The sequence below is a fragment of the Molossus molossus genome, unplaced genomic scaffold, assembly GCF_014108415.1.
Source record: "Molossus molossus isolate mMolMol1 unplaced genomic scaffold, mMolMol1.p scaffold_m16_p_7, whole genome shotgun sequence".
In the NCBI taxonomy this organism is placed as follows: domain Eukaryota; kingdom Metazoa; phylum Chordata; class Mammalia; order Chiroptera; family Molossidae; genus Molossus; species Molossus molossus.
The window spans coordinates 56259891-56283871 of record NW_023425401.1 but is presented as its reverse complement, the minus strand read 5'-3'; the positions used below and the strand labels follow the sequence as shown (position 1 = coordinate 56283871).

The window sequence follows — 23981 nt, the reverse complement described above, 5'->3', positions numbered from 1 at the left end:
ATTCCAAATCTTTGAAGGTACCACTGAATTTGCTGGATGATAAAAACAATTTGGTGTTTCTGGTTTTTTTTTTTTTTTTATTCTTTTTCTAACAAAGGGATTTTTAAATTAAACAATTGTAATGATCTTGATTAAATAAACAAGTGACTTCATGACTATTGATTGATTAAAATATAAAAATATAGCCTAGCTGGTATGGCTCAGTGGTTGAGTGTCGACCTGTGCACCAGAAGATGGAGGGTTTGATTCCTGGTCAGGGCACATGCCCGGGTTGTGGGCCAAATCCCCAGTAGGGAGCATGCAGGAGGTAGCCAATCAGTGTTCTCTCTCATCAATGTTTTTATCTCTCTCTCTCCCTCTCATTTGCTCTCTCTCTCAAAATCAATAAAGAGAAAAATTAAAATATAGAAATATAATTCAATGAAAGAAAACATTTTTTAAATGTTTTTGTAAGGAAGTAATATTCTTATTCTTCACAACATATCTTGCAGGTTGAGAGTATACATTTCTTTTTTAATGCTCTTATTTTCAGAATGATTAAGTTCTCATATTTTTCACTAGGTGGCAGTAGTAGCATAAAAATGGAACCATGACATATTTAATAAAGTTAAGCTTCTTTTCATTGCCATTTTAAGAAAAACTTATTATTAAAAATATAGTCATAGTACATTTCTTAAATGGTCCAGAAAAACAATACTTATCACATGATGTGAATGGATCGAAGAAAAAGCAAATGATTTGAGTAGTATTTATTGAAAAGCAAAGTCACTTGAGATGTTGCAATGAGGATTTTGCTTTATGTATAAGTTTTTAGGTTGAGAGATATGTAAATAATAGCATTTATATTTTAATTTACTGCAAATAAATTTGATCCCTGAGTGGATGTTAGACTTTGTAATCTAATGTGTGGTGGTAACTTTTAATTCTTCATTTAAAGAAGTCTGAGAACCAAATATATATGTTCGCCATTTAACTCAACATTTAAGTTAGATAATTTTTATGTCAGAATTTATAGAAAATTTTATTTACCTGTACTGTGTTCTTGAAGAAAGGTAAGGTAGTCAGTTATCAGGCTATGCATATAACTAGCTAAATAGGTAGGTAGATTGGTAGCCCTAATGCCAATAGTTTAAAAAATCCAATTCAGTTTTAATCTGTATTATAGGGATTTCCTTTTCTATATATGTTTTGAAAAGCCTTCGTCTGAAAATAAAGTAATTTTTATTTAAATTTTACATTTTTTTTCAAACTTTACATTTTATTAAAAGCTTTCTCCATACACTACATAGTGTTTTGTTTATTTTTATTGTTGTAATACCTGTGAAATAGGTATTATGATATTTATTGTAAGAAATTGATGCTTGAAGAGGTTAAATTATGTTGCCCATCAATGTGATATGTGTGCATTTTTGAGAACTAAAGCCTAAGAAATTGAAGTACTTTTAAACAGAGCAGGAAGGCATTTGTATCACATGTGATTATACTTCTCGGATACCCAAAAGTTATCTATAGGATATACAAAGAGGGATAATAAATGTTTTTTTCATTTTAGAGAGCTTATAATTTATTCTGGGGGGATAAAGCATGTGCATAAAAATAATGTATGGTTGTAATGAATGCTAGTTAGTGCTGTTGAGAAATTTAGAGCAGAGAGAGATTGTTTTTGGTTTGGGCAGGAGGTGAGAAGATGACTTAATAGAAAAGGTGAAAAATGGAGATGGGTTGTGGAAAATGAGTAGGATTTAAAAATATATATATTTCTGACTTACATAGTGATAGATTTTTATTATACAGAAATGAGAAAACAGGTAAATAAAAAGGAAAAATAATACATGAAATTAGCTGACACCTTATTTCCAGGGATAGAGTTTAGTAGACTAGAGATTTATGATGGGCACATAATATGACTAAAGGGATAGGACTAGGAAACAAGGCACCTTTGTGGTAGCAGTCGTTTTTGCAGTTTAGTAAGGAGTAATACTGCCACTACCCCACATCACACCTTGCTTATTGGTGCCTTACACTGGTAGGACATTTTACATTTTATAGCCTTTGTCACATACTACTTTCATCTGTAAAGAAAAAGAATTGAAGGCCAGTATGCCTAAGAGATCTGCCCAAGGCCACATAGCAAATCACTGGTAGCATCCAGACTTGAAGATTTCCACAGCAGCAGGCTTTGATTATAGATTAACAATGTCACCCATCTTTGTTTCCAGCACTGCTTATAATATTGTAATTAAGAAATAATTTAGCCCAACATGTGTCTTTATTTTTTTAACCAAGTTAAATTGTTTTCCACCTTAACAATTATGAAATTCTTTTCAACATTAGCAACCTAAAACCATTTTTTTATTCTTTATCTTTTCTCAGTAGCAGTAATCAAAACAATAAATTTTGTATATATAAAACATAGCTTTAATTAATTTATGTTTATTTGATCACAAATCACTTAGGACTTGATCTCACTTGATTCCCATTTGGAATACAAGGGGCGGGGCTACAAAGGGATGATGCAACTAACCTTAAGGAGTTGGTCTTTACTTTTACGTGGTCAATAAAGTATCCAGGACAGTCAAGTCACTTATATACTGTGTATGACAGTATATAAAACAGAACAAAATGTGACAGAAATCACATCCATAGGAAGGGCATTTCTTCTACATGCCTTATTTTCTTTTTTTTCCCACTTTGATTCGCAGTGACCTTTTCTGTTTTTCTTCTTTTCTTCTTTTATTTATTAATAAAAATTATACTTTTATCCATAGAAATGACAATTTGTATTTATCCTATGCACACACAAAAATTTTAAGTGAAAAATAAAAGTATATTTATATTGGAAGTGCTTATTTGATATGAACACTAGATGGCAATATTATTACATTATAATTTTAAGATAAACTAGGAAACAACCTGTTAATATTGTTTTTGATCTTTAGAGAGAGCTGTTTGTTAATTTAACACATTGGCTTATTTGAATAAAATAAAATTACCTGAAGATATTTAATTATATGCATGTGTATATTATACATGCTTTCATGAAAATGTAAATGAAATTGGTAAGGTATTGTGTTACGTGAGTGTTTTCCACCTTGAAGTAACATTTTTTATTGGGTATAATGTGTTTATATGTGATGATCATTATTTTTTCTATTTATTTACCTTATGTCAACTGTTTTAAGCATTTATTTTATAGTAATATACTATTGTATAGCTTGATTTACCTGTTACATAATTATTTACATACAATACATTGATAAAATGTGGTATATATGTTCAAAGCAAAAGTTTATTTCTGTTGCATTTCATTTAAATCTATTCTGTAATAAAGTTATAAAAATAATAGTTTAAGAAATCTTTAAGGTTATTAAAATTGCAATTGAGAATAGTAATCAAATTCATAACAGTATCTAATATCAATGTAGTTGGTATTCGAATTTCTTTATTCATTATTAAATTTTAAATAAAATTCTACTTACTACTTTTTAGCCTCAAAAAATGAGTAAAAGGATATTAGTACATTTAACAATTTCCATTAGAGTAATGTTCATATTTATTAAATTGAAATATGGATTTTAAATTTTCTTAGATTTGTAAGAAAACAGCCTTATGCAATTTACTACACTTTTGCAGTCATGACCATGGGTCATTTTAAAATTTTTATTCAAATAAAATAAATGTAGTCCCATATATACCTGAACTTGTGGTGACAAAGCTCTATTTGTGGTGTTGACTCCTCCACCCCTCCCTCACCCATCCCCCTTCCAGCATGGATAGAAAGTATAAATAATCTATACCATTTACATGCAAGAAATGGTAAAGATTATTACTTTAAAAACACTTTGATCAGATATGTTATTGAAGACCATTCATCATCTTTAAAAGAAATACGATTGAATTGTCCTTGCTTTTTCAGAAGTGTATTAAAACCAGGTAATGTCTTTTAATTTTTTCCTTGAAGAAGAATGATAATGTGTTTGCAAATTTTTCACTGGCCTGTTATATTTGTATGAGTTTCTGTCTTTTCTCTTACTTATCTTTGCACACTCCTTCCATAGTCCTATAGTTACATGAAGGCAGTTAGAAGTACATACAGTTCTTTAAGACTGTCATCAGATATATCACTTATTTTAAAATATTAAGTCATAATGCTTTATCTTTTCCCAGATGATAAAATTGGTGAAGAATTTATTTTTAAGATAATTGCTATAAGTTTCTAAAGTACTTTAAAAAGTTTTCTATCTTTATTGTTGAAAGTATTATAGATGTCCCTCTGTTTTCCCTCATTGACACACCCCTCCCTGCCCTCACTGAACTGTTATCTGTGTTCATTGCTTATGCATATATGCATATAATAAATTCTTTGGTTTATCTCTCTCCACCCCTACTACCCCTTTTACCTCTGAGCTTTGTCAGTTGGTTCCCTACTTCCATAACTCTGAATCTACTTTGTTCGTCAGCTTATTTTGTTCATTATATTACACAAATAAGTGAGATGTGATACTTGTTGTTCTCTGACTGGCTTATTTCATTTAGCATAATACTCTCCAGGTCTTTCATTGTTGTTTCAAAGTGTAGGAGATATTTCTTTCTTACAGCAGCATAGTATTTCATTGTGTAAATGTACCACAGCTTTTCTATCCACTCATCTACTGATAGACATTTGTGCTGTTTCCAGATCTTAGCCATTATAAATAGTGCTGTTACGAACATAGGGATGCATATATTCTTTCTGATTGATGTTTCAGGCTTCTTAGAAGTGGGATCACTGAGTCAAAAGGCAGTTCCATTTTTAATTTTTTTAGGAACCTCCATACCGTTTTCCGTAGTGGCTACACCAGTCTTCATTCCCACCAGCAGTTTACTAGGGTGCTCTTTTCTCCACACCCTTGCCAGCACTTGTCGTTTGTTGATTTGTTGATAGTAGCTGTTCTAACAGGTGTGAGGTGATACCTTATTGTGGTTTTAATTTGCATCTCTCTGATGATTAGTGATGTTGAGCATTTTTTTATATGTCTGTTGGCGATCTGTGTGTCCTCTTTGGAGAAGTGTCTATTCAGGTCCTTTGCTCATTTTTTATTTGTCTTCCTCTTCTTGAGTTATATGAGTTATTTGTATATTTTGTAAATCAATCCCTTATCTGATGTAGCATTGGCAAATAGGGTCTCTCATACAGTGGGTTCCCTTTTAGTTTTGTTAATGGTTTCTTCTGCTGTGCAGAAGCTTTTAGTTTGATGTAGTCCCCTTTATTAATTTTTTTCATTGTTTCTCTTGTCCTAGAGGATGCATTGGTGAAAATCCTGCTGCATGTGATTTCTAAGATTTTGCTGCCTACATTTTCTTCAAAGATTTTTATGATTTTACAACTTATGTTTAACTGTTTTATCCATTTTGAGTTTATTCTTCTGTATGATGTAAGTTGATGGTCTAGTTTCATTTTTTTGCATGTTCCTGTCCTGTTTTCCCAACACCATTTATTGAAGAGATTGTCTTTACTTCATTGTATGCTCTTGCCTCCTTTGTGAAATATTAATTGAGCATAATGTCTTGGGTCAATTTCTGGGTTCTCTGTTCTGTTCCACTGATCTATATGCCTGTTCTTGTGCCAGTACTAGGCTGTTTGGATTACAGTGGCTTTGTAGTGTAACCTTATATTGAGATTATGATACCTCTAACTTTGTTCTTTTTCAAGTTTGCTGTGGCTATTCAGGGTCTCTCTTTGTTCCATGTAACCTTTTGGACTATTTGTTCTAGATCTGTGAAATATGATTAAATAGGTATTTTAATGGGGATGACATTGAATTTATATGCATATCTTGTATGGACATGTTAGATGGACATTTATTATGGACATTTTGATGATGTTGAGTCTTACAACTCATGCACATGGTATATGCTTCTACTTTTTTGTATCTTCCTCTGTTTCTTTTTTTAATGTCCTGTAGGTTTCTGAGAATGGGTCTTTTACCTTCTTGGTTAAGTTTATTCCTAGGTATCTAATATATATATATATGTATATATATATTATATATATTTGTTATAAATGGGATTTTTTCTCTTTTTTTAATCTTTATTGTTGAATGTATTACAGATGTTCCTCATTTTTCCCCCATTAACCCCCTCCTCCCCACTCACACCTCCCTCCCGCCTTTTCCCACACTGTTGTCTGTGTCCATTGATTATGCATAGAAGTTCTTTGGTTTATTTCTTCCTACCCCCCAACCCCCTTCTCTTTGAGGTTTGTCAGTCTAGCAACCAATTTGTTCTTCTTAATCCCTTCACCTTTTTCACCCATTTCCCCAACCCCCCTCCCATCTGGCAACCAACAAAATGTTCTCTGTATCTATGAATATGTTTCTGTTCTGCCGGTTCATTTTTTTTTTGTAGATTTTATTGCCGATAGATATGTATTCATTGCCATTTTGTTTGTTCATATATTTTATCTTTTTCTTCAAAAAGACCCTTCAACATTTCATATAATAGTGTTTTGGTGGTGATGAACTCACTAACTTTTTCTTGTCTGGGAAACTTATATGGCCATCGATTCTAAATGATAACTTTGCAGGATAGAGTAATCTTGGTTGTAGGTTCTTGCTTTTCTTCACTCTAAATATTTCTTGCCACTCTCTTCTGGCCTGCAAAGTTTCTTTTGAGAAATCAGCTGACAGTCTTATGGGAACTCCCTTGTAAGTGACTAACTGCTTTTCTCTTGCTGCTTTTAAGATTCCCTCTTTGTCTTGAACCTTTTGCATTTTGATGATGATGTGTCTTGGTGTGGGCCTCTTTGGGTTCATCTTGTTTGGGACTCTCTGTGCTTCCTGTACTTGTATGTCTGTTACCTTCACTAAGTTAGGGAAGTTTTCTGCCATTATTGTTTCAAATAGGTTTTCAACTTCTTGTTCTCTCTCTTCTCCTTCTGGCACCCCCAAGATGCAAATGTTGGCACACTTGAAGTTGTCCCAGAGGCTCCTTAGACTATCCTCATTTTTTTGGATTCTGTTTTCTTTTTGCTGTTCTGATTGGGTGTTTTTTGCTTTCTTGTATTCCAAATCAATGGTTTGCTTCTTGGATTTAAGTGTTTTCCTATTGAATCTGTGTAAATTATTCTTTATTTCAGTTAGTGCCTCCTTCATTTCTGACTGATCTTTTTTAATGCTCTTGAGGCCCTCACTAAGTTTATTGAGCATCCTTATAAGCAGTATTTTGAACTCAGCATCTGTTAGCTTGCTTATCTCCATTTCACTTAGTTCTTTTCCTGGAGTTTTGTTCTGTTCTTTCATTTGGGACCTGTTTCTTTGTCTCATTTTGGCCGCCTCCCTGTGTTTGTTTCTGTGTATTACTTAACGAGAGGTATGGGGCTCGCTGAGACCAGATGCTGCTTGTTTGAAAGAATTTAGGAAAACCTGAAGCAGGATCCAAGACAGGCCAATCCTATGGTTAATCAACTGGCAACAGCTTGGGTAGGCCTGAAAGTTGGGTGGAGCGGGGCCTCCGGTAATCACCAGGGCGGGGCAACCAATGTGAGCTAGGTTGCTGGAGTCCCAGATATGGCGGTTATCTGTTGCCCCAGGGAAGGGCTCACCAAAGGAACAAAGGCCTCCAACAGCACGTCTGTCCTGGAGAAGGCTGCCTTTCCAGCCTTTGCTCCAATGCCAGATAGCTCAGTTCTCCCCTGTATGTCTCTGGCGCCCCTCAAGCTGCCTCCCTCCAAGTCTAGAGGGAGCAAGTCCCAGTAAGTCTGTGCGCGGGCCCTTTAAGAGGGGCTGCCCGGGGCTCCAGCCATCTCAGCCTCCCTGAGCTTCTGTTCCCGCTGGTTTTTCCAGCCAGAAGTTATGGGGGCTTCTTTTCCTGGCACTGGAACCCTGAGCAGGGTGCCTGGTATGGGACGGGGACCCCTCAGTCCTCAGGGAGGACATTCCCAGCTGAGGTGTCCACCTGATTTTTATCCGCCACATGTGGGTGTGGGACCAGCCCATCCTCCTCTGCCCCTCCTACCAGTCTTGATGCATCTGCTTCTTTAATTCTGTAGTTGTAGGACTTCCATTCTGCTGGATTTCAGGAGGTTATGAATGATGGTTGTTCTGTAGTTTAGTTTAACTTTGATGTGGTTGTGGGAGGACGTGATACTATGTTTACCTACACCGCCATCTTGACCGGAAGTTGGGGTGTGTGTTTTTTGTTGTTTTTTTTTAGTTTATCTTTCTAGGTGTTCATTATTGGTGTATAAAAATACCATTGATTTCTCAATGTTAATTTTGTTTCTGACTACTTTGCTGAATTTATTAAATCTAGTAGAATTTTGGTAGAGTCTTTGGGATTTTCTTTGTCATCCATGAATAATGATGTTTCACTTTCTCCTTTAAAATTTGGATACTTTTTATTTTTTCTTCTTTGTCTGATCCCCGTGACTAAGACATCTAGTACTGTGTTGAGTAAGTGCCATATTTCCTGTTCTTAAGGGAAATTCTTTTAGTTTTTGCCCATTAAATATGATGTTGGTTGTAGGTTTGTCATATATGGTCTTTATTATGTTGAGGATATGATCCTTTTATTTCCCTTTTTCTTAGAGTTTTTATAAAATATGGGTTATGTGCTTTTTCAGCATCTATTGCTATGATCATATGATGTTTACCTTTCATTTTGTTTATATGTTAATAAATCACATTTATTGATTTGCAAATGTTGTACCAGCCATGCATCCCTGGGATAAATCCCACTTCGTTGTGGTAAATAATATTTTTAATATATTGCAGGATCTGATTTGCTAATATTTACTTGAGGATTTTGGCATCAATGTTCATCAAAGATACTGGCCTGGAATTGTTTTTTTGTAGTGTCTTTATCTGGTTTTGGAATTAGGATTATGTTGGCCTCATAAAAAGAGCTTGGGAGTCTTCCTTTCTCTTAAATTTTTTGGAATAGTTTGAGGAGAGGTTAGTTCTTTGAATGACTCGTAAAACTCCCCTGTGACGCTTTCCAGACCAGGGCTGTCTTTTATTAGGAGTTTATTGATCACTGCTTCAATTTCCTTAGCTGTTACTGGTCTGTTCAGGTTTCCTGACTCTTCCCAGTTGAGTTTTGGAAGATTGTATGATTCTAGGAATTTGTCCATTTCTCCTAAGTTGTCACATTTGTTGGCATATAATTGTTCATAATTTGTACAATCCTTTGTATTTTTCTGGTGTCAGTTGTTATTTCACCTCTTTTGTTTCTGATTTTATTAATGTGTCCTCTCTCTTTGTTTCTTGGTGAGTCTGGCTAAAGGTTGATCAATCTTGTTTATCTTTTCAAAGAACCAGCTCTTGGTTTCATTGATCTTTTCTTTTTTTTTTTTTTTTTCTTTATCCTCACCCGAGGACATTTTTCCATTTTTTTGTTCAGATAGAGCGGGAGAGAGAGAGAAACATCGATGTGAAAGGGACACATCGAGTGGCTGCCATCCGCACAACCCACCAGGGCCGGGGACAAACTGCAACCGAGGTACATGCCCTTAGCAGGAACCGAACCCGGGTCTCTCTGGACCGTAGGCCGACGCTCTAACCGCTGAGCCAAACCGGCCAGGGCTCATTGATCTTTTCTGTTGTTTTTGGTTTCTTTGTCTTTTACTTTACCTCGGATCTTCATTCTTTCCTTATACTCTCAGTTTTTCTTTTTGTTATCTCTCTAATTCTTTATGCTGTAGGGTTAGACAAATTATTAGAAATTTTTGGTGTTTTTTGAGGTAGGTCTATAGGGAACTACTTCTAGGAACTGCTTTCACTGTGACCCATAGATTTTGTATTGTGTTTTTATTCTAATTCGTTTCCATGAGGTTTTTAATTTCTTCCTCGATTTCGTTGGTAACCCATTTATTGCTTATTAACATGCTATTTAGCCTCCATGTGTTTGAATGTTTTTGAGTGTTTTTATTGTAATTGATTTTCAGTTTAATGCCATTGTGATCTGAAGAGATGCTTGATATGATTTCAATCTTCCTGAACTTATAAAGACTTACTTAGATTGTGTCCTAACATGCCGTCTATCTCTGAGTGTCCCATGTGTACTTGAGAAGAATATATATTCTGCAGCTTTGGGGTGAAATGTCCTAAAAATATCAAATAAATCTGTCTGATCTAGTGTTTCATTTAGGGTTGCACTTTCTTTGTTAGTATTTGTCTGGAAGATCTATCCAGTGATGTCAGTGGGGTGTTAATATCTCCGACTGTTATGATTGTATTACTGTCAATCTCTCTCTTGAAGTTCTCCAAAAGTTTTAAAATATATTTTGGTGGTCCTATATTTTGCACATATAGGTTTATCAGGGTTATATCCTCTTCTTGGATCAATCCTTTTAGTATTATGTAGTGGCCTTCTTTGTCCCTTATGGCCTTCATTTAGGTTTCTGTTTTATCAGATGTGAGTATTGCTATACCAGCTTTCTTTTGGTTTCCATTTGCATGGAAAAATTTTTTTTCATCCCTTCCCTTTTATCCTGTGTGTTTCTTGTTCTCAAGTGGGTCTCTTGTAGACAGCATATATATGGGTCATGTTTTCTTATCCATTCAGCTACCCTATGTCTTTTTATTGGAACATTTAATCCATTGACATTTAAAGTTATTATTGATAGGTACTTGTTACTATGTTTATTCTTTTTTGCCTATGTGCCTCTCTGTCTCTGTTTTCTTTTTCTTACAGTAGTCTCTTTAGCATTTCTTACAGTGCTGCATAGGTGGTAGTAAACTCCTTCAGCCTTTTTCTTTTGTCTGTGAAGCTCTTTATTTCACCTTCAATTTTGAATGATAGTCTTGCTGGATAAAGTAGTCTTGGATTCAGTCCCTTGCTTTTCATTACTTTGTATACTTCACGCCCCTCCCTTCTGGTCTTCAGTGTTTCATTGAGAAATCTGCTAACAGTCTAATGGGAGCTCTCTTATAGATAAATTTCTGTCTCTCTCTTGCTGCCTTTAAGATTCTTTGGCTTTAACATTTGCCATTTTAATTCTGATGTGTCTAGGTGTGAGTCTTTTGGGGTTCATCTTGATTATGACTCATTTTCCTGGACTTATATGACTTTTTCCTTTATCAGGTTAGGGAAGTTTTCTGTCATTATTTCTTCAAACAGGTTCTCTGTTCAAACAGGTTCTCTGTTCCTTTCTTCAGTTCTTCTTCTGGTACCCCTTTAGTGCAAATGTTGTTTCATTTCGTATTGTTTCAAAGCTCCCTTCAATTGTCTTGCTTTTTAATTTTTTTTTTCCATTTGCTTTTCTAATTGGGTGTTTTTTTCTACCTTATTTTCTTATTCACTGATTCTGTCTCCAGATTCTTCTAATCTACTATTGAATCCTTCCTGTGTATTTTTTATTTCAGATATGTCATTCTTCATTTCCACTTCATTTTTATTTATAGCTTCTACCTTTTTTTCATTCTGATGTAGTTCCCTCTGAGTTCTTTATAATTTGCATTAAGTTGCTTGTAATTCTCACTAAGTAGTATGAGCACCCTTAAAATCATTACTTTGAATTCTTTATCTGACAAACTGCTTGCCTCAATATTATTCATTTCCTTTTCTGGTGATTCCTTCTTTACTTTCATTTTAGAGTTGTTTCTTTGTCACCATTTTCAAGTCTGTGGTTCATAGCCAGGTGAGGCACATTGGTATACATATGCAGGTCGGTGTGTATCAGGTAAGACTGCTATGCCTTTAATATTCCAGCCTTGGTGGCATGGCCTTCTTGTGGGACCCAATGGAGTAGTCTCCTAATTTTCTGAGCTGGGTGCTCTATTAATGATCTTTGTGTGGGTTATGTAGGTTCTACTGTTGAATTTGTGTCTTGGTTGCTATTGTTCATTTGTGGGTGGGCTCAGCTCTCAGGGTTATTGACTGTGAGTCTCAATCCCAACCCTTTCATACCATCTATTATATAGGTGTTGACAGAACAAAACAATGTAAAACCTGACCAAACCAAAAAGAACCCAAAAATACTACCACAAACAATAATAAAAGGAACAGCCTCAACCAGAAGTTTAAAAGATAAACACACACACTGCGCACACACACATGTACTAGATGGCATGAGACCAAAAGAATTAGAGGAGGGAAAAGAAGAATATGAAAGCAAAAAAAGGCATGGCCAAACAATACCAAACCAAAAAGAAACTGGAAAAAATATCAGCAACAGCAATGATAAAAGCAATAGCCTCAACAAAAAGATTAAAGACAAATAGAAAACACACACACACACACACACACACACACACACACACACACACACAAAGAAAATACTAGAAGGTGTAATACCAAAAGAATTAGAGAAGGGAAAAAATATGAAATCAAAAAGGCAAAGACCAGCCCTGGCCGGTTTGGCTCAGCAGTTAGAGCGTCGGCCTGCGGTACAGAGAGACCTGGGTTCGGTTCCCGCTAAGGGCATGTACCTCGGTTGCAGTTTGTCCCCGGCCCTGGTTGGTCGTGCGGGTGGCAGCCACTCGATGTGTCCCTTCACATCGATGTTTCTCTTTCTCTCTCTCTCTCTCTCTTCCTCTCTCTCCCTCCCGCTCTATCTGAACAAAGGATGGAAAAGTGTCCTCGGGTGAGGATAAAAAAAAAAAAAAAAAAAGGCAAAGACCAGAAAGAGGGTAAGTATAAAAAATAAAATGTATCATTCAGTCGATATGGCTCAGTGGATTGAGCATCGTCCCATGGACTGATTGATTCATAGTCAGGGCACATGTGTGGGTTCTAGGCTCAATCCCCAGTAGGGCGCATGTAGCAGGCAGCCAATCAATGTTTATGTCACGTCAATGTTTCTCTCTCTTCCTTCCTGTCTCTCTAAAAGAAAGAATAAAAACATATAAAAGAGAATAAAAAATATAAAATCATGAATGAAATATTGATAGTAATAATTTAATAAAGTAGAAATGCTAAACAAAATGAAATGTAGAAAAGAAAAATAAAAAATGGGAATAGAGAAATTTGAATTAAAAATAAAAATTAAAACACACCTGAAAACAGCCACCACAGCAACCAAAAAACCCTTCGTCTGCTATTTGTGTAGCTCACTGGATTTTGCTCCAATGTTATTGCATCTGTCCCCTTGGTATGTGAGTCCCTGCCCTCTTGGGCAGTTATGTGGTGCAGGCCAGTGTGAATCACTGTCCCTGCCTGGCCCTGGGTTACCTGGCTGAAGCCCTGCAGGGTGGTAGTCTTGCGGGGGCATTCACTAGCTCGGAGGCTGTCATCTTAAGGGCTCACCCCTTAACTGTACTTTTTCTGGGCTGCTTTCCCTTTCCCCAGGACACTGACTCTGTAGTTTATCATGTCTGTACAGGATGGTTTAAACAAATGTGTTGGGGGTGGTGCCTTTAGCTTGTGGGAGGGGCTGGCAGTTGCTGACACCTCCTGATCCCACCCTAAGCAGGGGAGGATAGGAAAAGAAAAAAAGGAGGGAAAACCACTCTGCTTGGCTCTCTAATCTTTCAGCCAGCAGGCTTTCACTGGGTGGGCCTTCTGGGGAGTCACACACCTGGTCAGTTGTCTGAATCCCCAGCACACTCAGGCCCAGCCTCTGGGGTGCCTATTTCCATCCCAAAGCTGTTCCACAGGTGGGAGAAGGGTCTCCTTTTTGCACGGGGGTGGGGATTGTACCTCTTTTCCCTGGCACTCTGACTAGCCCCTGTCAAAGTTCTTTCAGCAAATAATCGGCCCCTCAGATTCACTGCTGGGTGATCCACTCAGACCCCTCCTCAGGTCTGCAGTTCTGCTGTGTGGCCCCTCCTGCAGAGCACAGTCAGGGCGAAATTACCAGGCTGGTGCTGTAACCAAGCACTCACTTTTATCCTGAGATAGTGGTATCTGAGGGCCCCCCCCCATTGGCCAAATCACCTCCGATTCCCACTCTCTGATGCTACTTGGCTTCCCTTCCTTTCTCTGTAGCTCTCATTTGGAGATCTCGTGGCTGAGCCTCCCAGCTCCCACAGGGCAGGAGCTATGCTGCTGCTCCTTCCCTCCAGCTTTTTAGCTGTGCTGCTCCTCTGCACAAGTTGGCTCCCCCACTTCACATCTTCTGTCCCCTTCTGTCCCCTCTCCATGCTCCCTGCTCCCAGTATTTTCAATCAGCTATTTTCAGGTGGTTTTTCAAGTGGAATGTTCTGCAGTTTAGCCTCAAGTCCGGTCTTGTTCTAGGAGCAAGCAGATAGAACTTCCTTATGCTTCAGCCATCTTGCCTCTAAAGTGACTTAAAAGGAGAATTATCTTTTAAATATTAAATAATGATATATTTATATCACATGTAATCATTGAACTTATCTGATCAGTTATTTTGAAAAATTATTTTTAAGAAAATTTACTGTAATTCTATAATTTAGAAGTTTTAAAATAACATTGTTATTATGTTGCTATATTATAAGAAACAGTGCACTCTGAGTTAATGTTAAAATATAGCTGAAAGAGCCCTGACAAGGGTGGGTGTCATTCCGTGCACCAAAAGGTTACTGATTAGTTACTTTTATTGGTATCTTAATTAGGACTTGAAACTTAAGTTCGGGACAAATAAGTAGTATATTGTACATGGCCTGTTATAAACTAAGTGGCTTTTTTAACATTTTTTTTTTGGTTAATCCTCACTTGAGGATATTTTTTCCATTGACTTTTTTTTTTAGAGAGAGCTGAAGGGAGGGAGATGAGGGGAAGAGAGAGAGAGAGAAACATCAATGTGAGCCCTGGCTGGTTTGGCTCAGTGGTTAGAGCATCGGCCTGCGGTCCGGAGAGACCCGGGTTCGGTTCCCGCTAAGGGCATGTACCTCGGTTGCAGTTTGTCCCCGGCCCTGGTTGGTCGTGCGGGTGGCAGCCACTCGATGTGTCCCTTTCACGTCAATGTTTCTCTCTCTCTCTCTTTCTCTCTCTCCCTCCCACTCTATCTGTGCAAAAAATGGAAAAATGTCCTCGGGTGAGGATAAAAAAAAAAAAAATCAATGTGAGAGATGTACCAATTGGTTGCCTCCTGCATACAACCCAATCTGGGCCAGGGATCAAACCTGCAACCCAGGTACTTGCGCTTGACCAGGAATTGAACCCATGCCCTTTGGTCCACAGCCAGTGCTCTAACCACTGAGCAAAGTGGCTCTTTAAAAGTTACATGGCTGCCCAGCCAGCGTGGCTCAATGGATTGAGTATCGTTTCATGGACTGAGAGGTCCTGGTTTGATTCTCTGTCAGGGCACAAGCCCGGGTTATGGGCTCAATTTGCAGTAGGGAGCATGCAGGAGGCAGCTGATCATTGTTTCTCTCTTACGTTGATGTTTCTCTCTCTCTTTCCCTTCCTCTCTCTCTAAAAATTTAATAAAAAAAAATTTTTTTAAAAAGGTATGTGGCTAGCCCTGGCCAGTTTGGCTCAGCGGTTAGAGCGTCGGCCTGCGGTCCGGAGAGACCCGGGTTCGGTTCCCGCTAAGGGCACGTACCTCGGTTGCAGTTTGTCCCCGGCCCTGGTTGGGTCGTGCAGGTGGCAGCCACTCGATGTGTCCCTTTCACATCGATGTTTCTCTCTCTCTCTCTCCCTCTCACTCTGTCTGAACAAAATATCGAAAAATGTCCTCGGGTGAGGATAAAAAAAAAAAAAAGGTATGTGGCTATATTTCACTTAGCTCATGATCAAAAGTTATATTCATTATATCACCCTTTTCTATAAATATTTCAAACTACTTTTATTGATTTTTAACCAAAGGCACTTTAACCAAATAACTGATTTTATAGACTTGATTTGTAATTATAAAACCTCTTTGCCTTGAAAATTAGTTTGTATATTATATAATATATGGTTGATTTATGTCATACTCAAAAATAATATTCATCAGATGCTAGTTTATATAACATCAGAAGTCATAGTTGATGAAATAGTATTAATGCATATATTGATTAGATAAGAATTTTAATCTCCTAAACACAAACTGTAACATCCTAAAATCTAGCTATAACATATTCATATAAAGTGATTTGAATATGAGAATTATCTTTATAGATATTAAAGTTGTTGAACAAATGGGGTAATTTTCCTAAAAACAAATTCCTTGGATACTAGCATATTAGAAAATGTGTATAGCTATTTATTATTTTTCAGTTTCTCTGTGCTTCATTTGGCTTGTGCCAGTGTTCCAATGTTTCTGTAATATCCAACTTAAATACTTGATGTTACTAAGGTAAATTATGTAAATCATAGAAAATAGCTTGAATGCTAACATTTTCTAACAATCTTACTGTTTTTTTCTTAACCACAACTGAGATTGTGAGGCATTCCATTCCAAAGATGGTTAAAGAAACCTTACTCAATACCTACTTCGCTGATAAGCAGGTCAGCAAGGGTGCTGTGTGACAGAGGCAGGCCCTTTTCCAGCAGTGAGGAGCCATGAGTCTCAGTCTCCTCCAGGGCAGTAAATTAGATTTTCAAATCTCCTACTGTCCCTGGTGTGGATGCATTACTACTCTGCCATCATATCACAGTGCAGTAGGTGCCTTTTTCAGGAGATTTTTAAAAACTGTTTGGGGATGCTTTATATTTGAAAAGACTAAAGTAGATCTATGATTTTTTCCTAACTGCACTTTAGTTGTAAAGGATACTAATATTAATCATTACCAAAGATAATAAAAATGAGGCTATATTTTACTGTCTTTCCCAGAGGTAAAAAGTTGTCTTTCTTGTTTTCATTTTTAAAAGAACAGTGCTTACACCTTCTCTTCTCTGTTCTTCTCTACATCTGATGTTCATTTCTTCAGTTTTACCACTTTGTCTTTGTGAATCTATCAGCCCAGCAATAGGCACTTCTACTGAACTCTAGAAAAGTAGAACCATTGCTTAAGGGTGATATGTAAAATACAGCCTATGGAATTTTTAAAAATGCATAAATTAGGCTTTCAACTTTTCAATAAATAGTACCTTGATATTTTATTTTTGTAGGCAATATTTTATAACTACCTTTCTTAAAGTTTAGTATTGCTTCTAATAAATATACTAAATGTATGCCTTTTCTTCACATTTTTGAGGAAATGTATTTAACACCAATACATTTTATTTGATTTGGCAGATTTTTTGCCGAAAGCACAAAAAAAGTTTGTGTATTGTACTTGCACATGCCTATTTAGGAAAATACATACTGTCAATATAACAATTACTTAGGCAAATGCGCACCTTAGAGCTCTATGTCTAGAAAAGGAATTTTAATAAAACGAGTTACGAGATAAATGATTTGGAAAAATCTGCATTATGGAAAGTATGCTATATTTTAAAATATTTCTGTAAAAGGTGATTGAAACAAATGTTGATGCTTAAGGGAATGGTTTCCAATGAAAATTTTCTTGATTCCTTGTACGTTCACAACTAATTGGGATTCTCTGTAGGAGATTGGCCTTACCTGCTTATATGTAGACATATTTCACTAGCTGGTGCAGCAGAAAGGTTCTTGTCATTTCCCCTAGATGCGAAATTAGAGTCCTCAGTCCCATGTCATTTTGGAACCTAATTACTCCCTCACCTTGGGTATGTTAGTGATAGAGAGCTGAATTTTTAAGATAGGAAGTAATCGTGTATACTTAGGAATAAGAAAGGGAACTAGGCTTATCTTAAACTCCTTTATCTACTTCCCTGACTTCAAATTCTGTGTGTACACTGATATCTTTTAAATTCTGTATTTCTAGCCCTTATCCTCTAGCTCTGGACCCAAAGTGCCAACTGAACCATTAATACCTGAATGTGCCATATTCATCCCACACTGATATGTATCCCAAACCAAATCATTCCCTAAACCTTTTTCTTTTTTCAGATTTCAAAACTAGTCATTTATTACGTATTCATTACTGAGCACGTGCTTTGTGGCATGCACAATATTAGGTGCTAGGAAAACAAAGATATGGTTTCTAGTTTTTAGTCAAATGGAGAAATTATCTCTGAACCCTCTCTTTTATTTTCACTTGACTTAGTTGGTCAACAAGTCCAATCTGTTTTTTCTCCTAAATATAAATGTCTCTTGAACTTACTTCTTTCTTCCCACCCCTACTGTTACTGCCTTAATTTCATAGCTTCATTATTTCTTAGGCTGTTGCACTCGTGTCCTAACTGCTTTCCCTGTCAGCAGACACTTTCGAATTCATTTTCTATACAGCCATCAGTATAAGTCTTCAAAAACATTTAGTCTCATTTTCTGCTTATACTTTTAAATGAATTACACTATCTACAAATCAAGTCTATGTTCCATAGCATTTCTTGTAAGGTCCTTCACATACTGGCCCCATTTTCTGCCACTTTGTTCATTCACCCTATACACCATTCACAATAAGCTGTTTCTTCCCTAAAAGCACACCGATTTTTCTTTTGTATTGTTACATGTTTTGTTTCTCTACCACTATTGAGCTCATTTGTGTTTTGTGGTTCATCCCTCAAATGTCATTTCTCAATGAATTCACAGTTTGCCTCCCTTCCTCTTAGTTATTCCTTTCTCTATAATCAGGTAATTGCATTTATCACTACTAGTGTAGCTCTCATATTGTGTCATTACCATTTCATTGTAGTTTGTCTCCTTAATGCCTAAAGTCTTTGAGGGCAAAATTTTTGTCTTTTCTTTTTTGTGACTCTGGCACAGTTCCTTGAATAAGGGATTCACTCAGTGACTTTCTATTTCCCTAAACATGCGGTTACAGTCTTTCTGGGTTCTGGAGGTTTGCAGTCATTTTTGTGCTAACAGGTTCCAGAGAGGAGAGGCTCTATAGTTCCTCTGTGTATAAACACACATTTTACTTTCTGTCTGTCTGAGCATATTTGAAGACTAATAATCCACTTACTGCCTTTTTTTGGGAAATAGAAATTCCAAAGATGAATTTCCAGAGGTGATAATTTTAAGTTATAGTTTTGACAGTATTTGCCTCTGTCTTCCATTGCTGCGCTCATCATCTCTGCCATGTATGTGAAAATGTCAGTTGAACTTGCTTGTCATGTGCCACATGCATTTGAAATCAGATCAGATGTAGGCTTGTTGGGTTGTGTGAACCTCATATACTGACTGACATCACACACTAAGTTTTTTTTATTTTATTTAAATAATTTAATGTTTCAGATTGTAAAGCTCCTCCAGGACAAGCAAGATAGGCTATTTCGCAAATCAACTGACATATATACCAACCTATGAAAGTATAAAAATAATGACCATGTTAAAAATTAATTACACTTGTAAATTGATTTTCTTTTGTTGGCAGAAAGAACATAGTTTATTAGCCTGGGAACAGGTTCACACTGTTTTAACATCAAGCGCTTCCAGCTGAAGCTTGTTAGTGGCTGCCTCTCAGATTAAGAAAAAAAAATCCTCACTGTGGTACATGAACTCCTATTGTTAAGACATAAATAATCAGTTCATCCCCTGCATGGATGACAACAAAGGACATAATAGTACACAGAGCAAGGATTAACTAAGCAAATATTGCACAACCCCATTTGAGATGTAAATTTAAAAATATCCTATGTATAAGAAGGTTTTCATTTTTTCTTTGTGATGCATCAGTCGTGCTCTAGGAGCTAATGGGGGAAATACTTTGGCTTTGAATTAGATTGATTATTTTAAGCTAAAATAAAATAAAAATCTTTTAACTAGTGTCACTATGCTGCTTATGTTGAAACCTAGGGAAATACCATTCTCTTTGACAGCAAGATGCCTCAGATTTGGGGGAGTTTTTTGTTTATTTTTAAACCATAAACTAAAAATCAGAATTTACATTTTGAGGAGAAAAGTCAGTGGAAACATGATTAAACCTTAGAGTTGTAGTCACTGAATTTTAGTACAGCTTTAAAAGAAAAACTATTAGGTATTTCCTAGCACAAATTCTAAATCCTGGGTTTGAAAAAGAAAATCCCCTCTCTAGGCTATTTTTTTTTTTTTTTTATTCATTTGAATTTGAACTTGACACAAAAGCAACCGTGGAAAACAGTATACATGCCCCTGAAATCTGAAAATTATTGGCAAAATATTATATGTTCATAGGTAATAGAAACCAACAAGGGCATGTAATAATTACCCCACAAAGGTTTAAATAATATTATTTAAATTATCCCAGTGTTTCAGGAAAGTTTTTTTTTTTTTTTAAGTAGTCTAAAGCTTTTTAAAAAATGCATTGTTGCCCTGGCTAGTTTGCTCAGTGGTTAGAGTGTCAGCCCAGGGACCAAAGAGTAGCAGGTTCAATTCTAGTCAAAGGCACGTACCTTGGTGGCAGTTTGGTCCCCAGCCCTGGTCAGGGTCGTGCAGGAGGGAACCAATTGATGTCTCTCACATGGATGTTTCTCTCTCTCCATTCCCTCCTTTCTTCCCATTCTGTCTGAAGATAAATGGAAAAATGTCCTCGGGTGAGGATAAAAAAAAAAAATGTATTGTTGACAGTACTACAGATGGTCCCCATTTCCTCCCCTTTGCTCCCCTCCACCCAGCCCCTGCCCCACCCCAGGCCTTCACACTATTGTCTGTGTCCATGGGCTATGCATATATGCATACATGTTCTTTGGTTAATCTCTTATCGTCCTCTCCACCCACCTCTGTCATTCTGTTTCATGCATCCATGCCTTTGCACCTATTTTGTTCATCATTTTATTTTGTTCATTAGATTCCACATATAAGTGTGGTCAGTTGATATTTGTATTTCTCTGTTTGCCTTATTTTGCTTAGCATAATAATATTCAGGTCCAGCCATTCTGTCTCAAAGAGTAGGACTTACTTCTTTTTTTATAGCCATGTAGTATTTCGAATGTACCACAGCTTTTTAAAAATATCTTTATCGTTAAGAGTATTACAGATAAGCCCCATTTTTTTTTCATTGCCCCCCCTCCACCTAGTTTCTCCCATACCCCAGGCCTTTACCACACTATTTTCTGTATCCATGAATTATGCATACATGCTTATAAATTTTTTGGTTATTCTCTGGCCACCCCTGCCCCCTTCCCCCTCCTTCTGAGATCGTCAGTCTGTGTCATGCTTCCATGCCTCTGGACCTGTTTTGTTTGTCAGTTTATTTTGTTCATTATTTCACATATAAGTGTGATCATGTGATACTTTGCTTTCTCTGACTGGTTTATTTCAGGTTTTGGTTTTTTTTTTTGGTACGTGCCCCTAGCGGGAACCGAACCTGGGACTCTCTGGTCTACAGGCCAGTGCTCCAACCGCTGAGCCAAACTGGCCAGGACTGACCGGTTTATTTCAATTAGCATTATACTCTCCAGGTCTCTCCATACAGTCTCAAAGGGTAAGAGATCCTTCTTTTTTTTATAACTGCGTAGTATTTCGTTGTGTAAATGTACCACGGCTATTTTTTTAAGACAAAAAAATTATTTATTTATTTTTTTCTTTATTAATTTTGTTTTTCTTTATTGATTTTTCCAGAGAGAGAGAGAGGAAGGGAGATGGAGAGAGTCAGAATCATTGATGAGAGAGAACATTGATTGGCCACCTCCAGCATGCCCCCCACTGGGGATTTCGCCCACAACCTGGGCATGTGCCCTGACTTGGAATCAAACTGGCGACCTCTTGGTGCATGGGTAGATCGATGCTCAACCACTGAGCCATGCCTGCCAGGCTTCCACAGCTTTTTTATCCACTCATCTACTGATGGACACTTAGGCTGTTTCCAGATCTTAGCTATTATAAACAGCGCTGCTATGAACGTATGGGTGCATGTATTCTTTCTGATGGATATTTCGAATTCTTAGGATATACTTTTAGAAGTGGGATCACTGGATCAGACAGCAGTTCAATTTTTAATTTTTTGAGGAAACTCCCTACTGTTTACTGTAGTGGCTACACCAGTCTGCATTCCCACCAGCAGTATGCTAGATTGCCCTTTTCTCCACATCCTCACCAGCACTCATTGTTTGTTGATTTATTGATGGTAGCCAGTCTGCCAGGTGTGAAGTGGTACTTCATTGTTGTTAATTTGTATCTCTCTAATAATTAGTGACTTTGAGCACTTTTTCATAGGTCTATTGGCCATTTCTATCTCCTCTTTGGACAAGTGTCTATTCAGGTCCTTTGCCCATTTTTTTAATTGGATTGTTTGTCTCCCTGATGTTGAGTTGTATGAGTACTTTATATATTTTGGAAATTACTCACTTATTATACATATCATTGGTGAATATGTTCTCTCATACTGTGGGTTCCATTTCTGTTTTATTGATGGTTTCTTCTGCTGTGCAGAAGTTTTTCAGTTTGATATAGTTCCATTTGTTTATTTTTTCCTTTATTTCTCTTGCCCTAAGACATGTATTGGTGAAAATACTGCTAAGTGAGATGTTTGACATTTTACTGCCTGTGTTGTGTTCTACGATTTTTATGATTTTGTGACTTACATTTAAGTCTTTTATCCATTTTTAGTTCATTCTTTTTTTAAAATATGTTCTTATTGATTTTTTTAGAGAGAGAGAGAGAGAGAGAAACATTGATGTGTGAGAGAAACCTGGATTGGCTACCTCCCGAACACCCCCTACTGGGGATCGAGCCCACAACCTGGGCAGGTGCCCTGACCAGGAATCCAGTGGGGACCTCTCAGTCCACGGGCCGATGCTCAGTTCACTAAACACCAGTTGGGCGCGTTTATTCTTGTGTATGGTGTAAGTTGGTGGTTTGGTATCATTTTTTTTGCATGTATATGTTCAATTTTTCCAACATGATTTTTTTAAATTAATTTATTTTTGTTACAGATGTTTCTCCTCCCCTCCCCTTGACACCCTCCTCCCAGTTCCCCTCTTCCCCTGCCACATCCCCAGCATTGTTATCTATGTCCATGGTTATGCATACATGCATATAGTTCTGTGGTGTAACTCTTCCCTCCTCACCCCGACCCCCTTTTCTGAGGTTTGTCAGTCTGTATGTACCCTACTTCTATGTCTCTGCGTCTGTTTTGTTCATCATCTTGCTTTGTTCATTATATTCCACAAATAAGTGAGATCATGTGATATTTGTCTTTTCTCTGATTGACTTGTTTCACTTAGGATAATACTTTCCAGGTCCCTCCATGTTATCTCAAAGGAAAAGAGATCTTTCTTTCTTCAGTTGCATAGTACTCCATTGTGTATATGTACCATGGCTTTTTTTATCTACTCAACTACTGATGGACAAGGGCTGTTTCAGATCTTAGTGATTGTAAATAGTGCTGCTATGAACATGGGGGTACATATATTCTTTCTGATTGGTGTTTCAGGCTTTTTAGGGTATATTCCTAGAAGTGGGATCACTGGGTCAAATGGCAGTTCAATTTTTAGCTTTTTGAGGTAACCCCATATAGTATCCATAGTGATTGCACCAGACTGCATTCCCACTAGCAGCGTACCAGCGTCCCCTTTTCTCCCCACACTCGCCAGCACATTTTATGTAATGATATGTTGATAGCAGCCATTCTGGCAGGTGTGAGGTGATACCTCATTGTTGTTTTAATTGCATCTCTCTGATGATTAGGGATGTTGAGCATTTTTTCATATGTCTTCTGGCCATTTGTGTGTCCTGCTTGGAGAGGTATCCCTTTAGGTTCTCTGCCCATTTTTTAATTGGGTTATTTGTCTTCCTTTTGTTGAGTTGTATGAGTACTCTATATATTTTGGAAATTAACCCCTCATCTGATGTATCATTGGCAATTATGCTCTCCCAGATAGTGGGTTCTCTTTCCATTTTGATGGTTGTTTCCTTTGCTGTGCAGAAGTTTTTGAGTTTGATGTAGTCCCATGTGTTCATTTTTTTCTCTGTTTCTCTTTCTTTAGGCAGTGAAAATTATGCTGCATATGATGTCTGAAATTTTGTTGCCTACATTTTCTTCTAGAATTTTTATGGATTTACGAGTCACATTTAAGTCTTTGATCCATTTTTGAGTTTATTCTTGTGTATGGTGTAAGTTGATGGTCTAGTTTCATTTTTCTGCATGTAGCTGTCCAATTTTCCCAACACCATTTATTAAAGAGGCTGTCTTCACTCCACTGTATGCCCTTACCCCCTTTGTCAAATA

General features: G+C 37.0%; 1 protein-coding gene across 4 annotated transcripts in view; it reads left to right on the top strand.

Moving 5' to 3' along the window:
• Positions 1-23981, top strand: part of ORC5 (origin recognition complex subunit 5) — a 119485-nt gene that overhangs the window by 75006 nt on the left and 20498 nt on the right. Inside the window, exon 13 of one of the 4 annotated variants that reach the window (XM_036247345.1) lies at positions 11576-11662. The exons of 2 other annotated variants lie outside the window; for them this stretch is intronic. In XM_036247345.1, the coding sequence (XP_036103238.1) occupies positions 11576-11662 (87 nt within the window). Of the gene's footprint in view, positions 1-5280; positions 5331-11575; positions 11663-23981 lie in introns of those variants that run through there. One more of the 4 variants, XM_036247348.1, reaches the window with a different exon arrangement.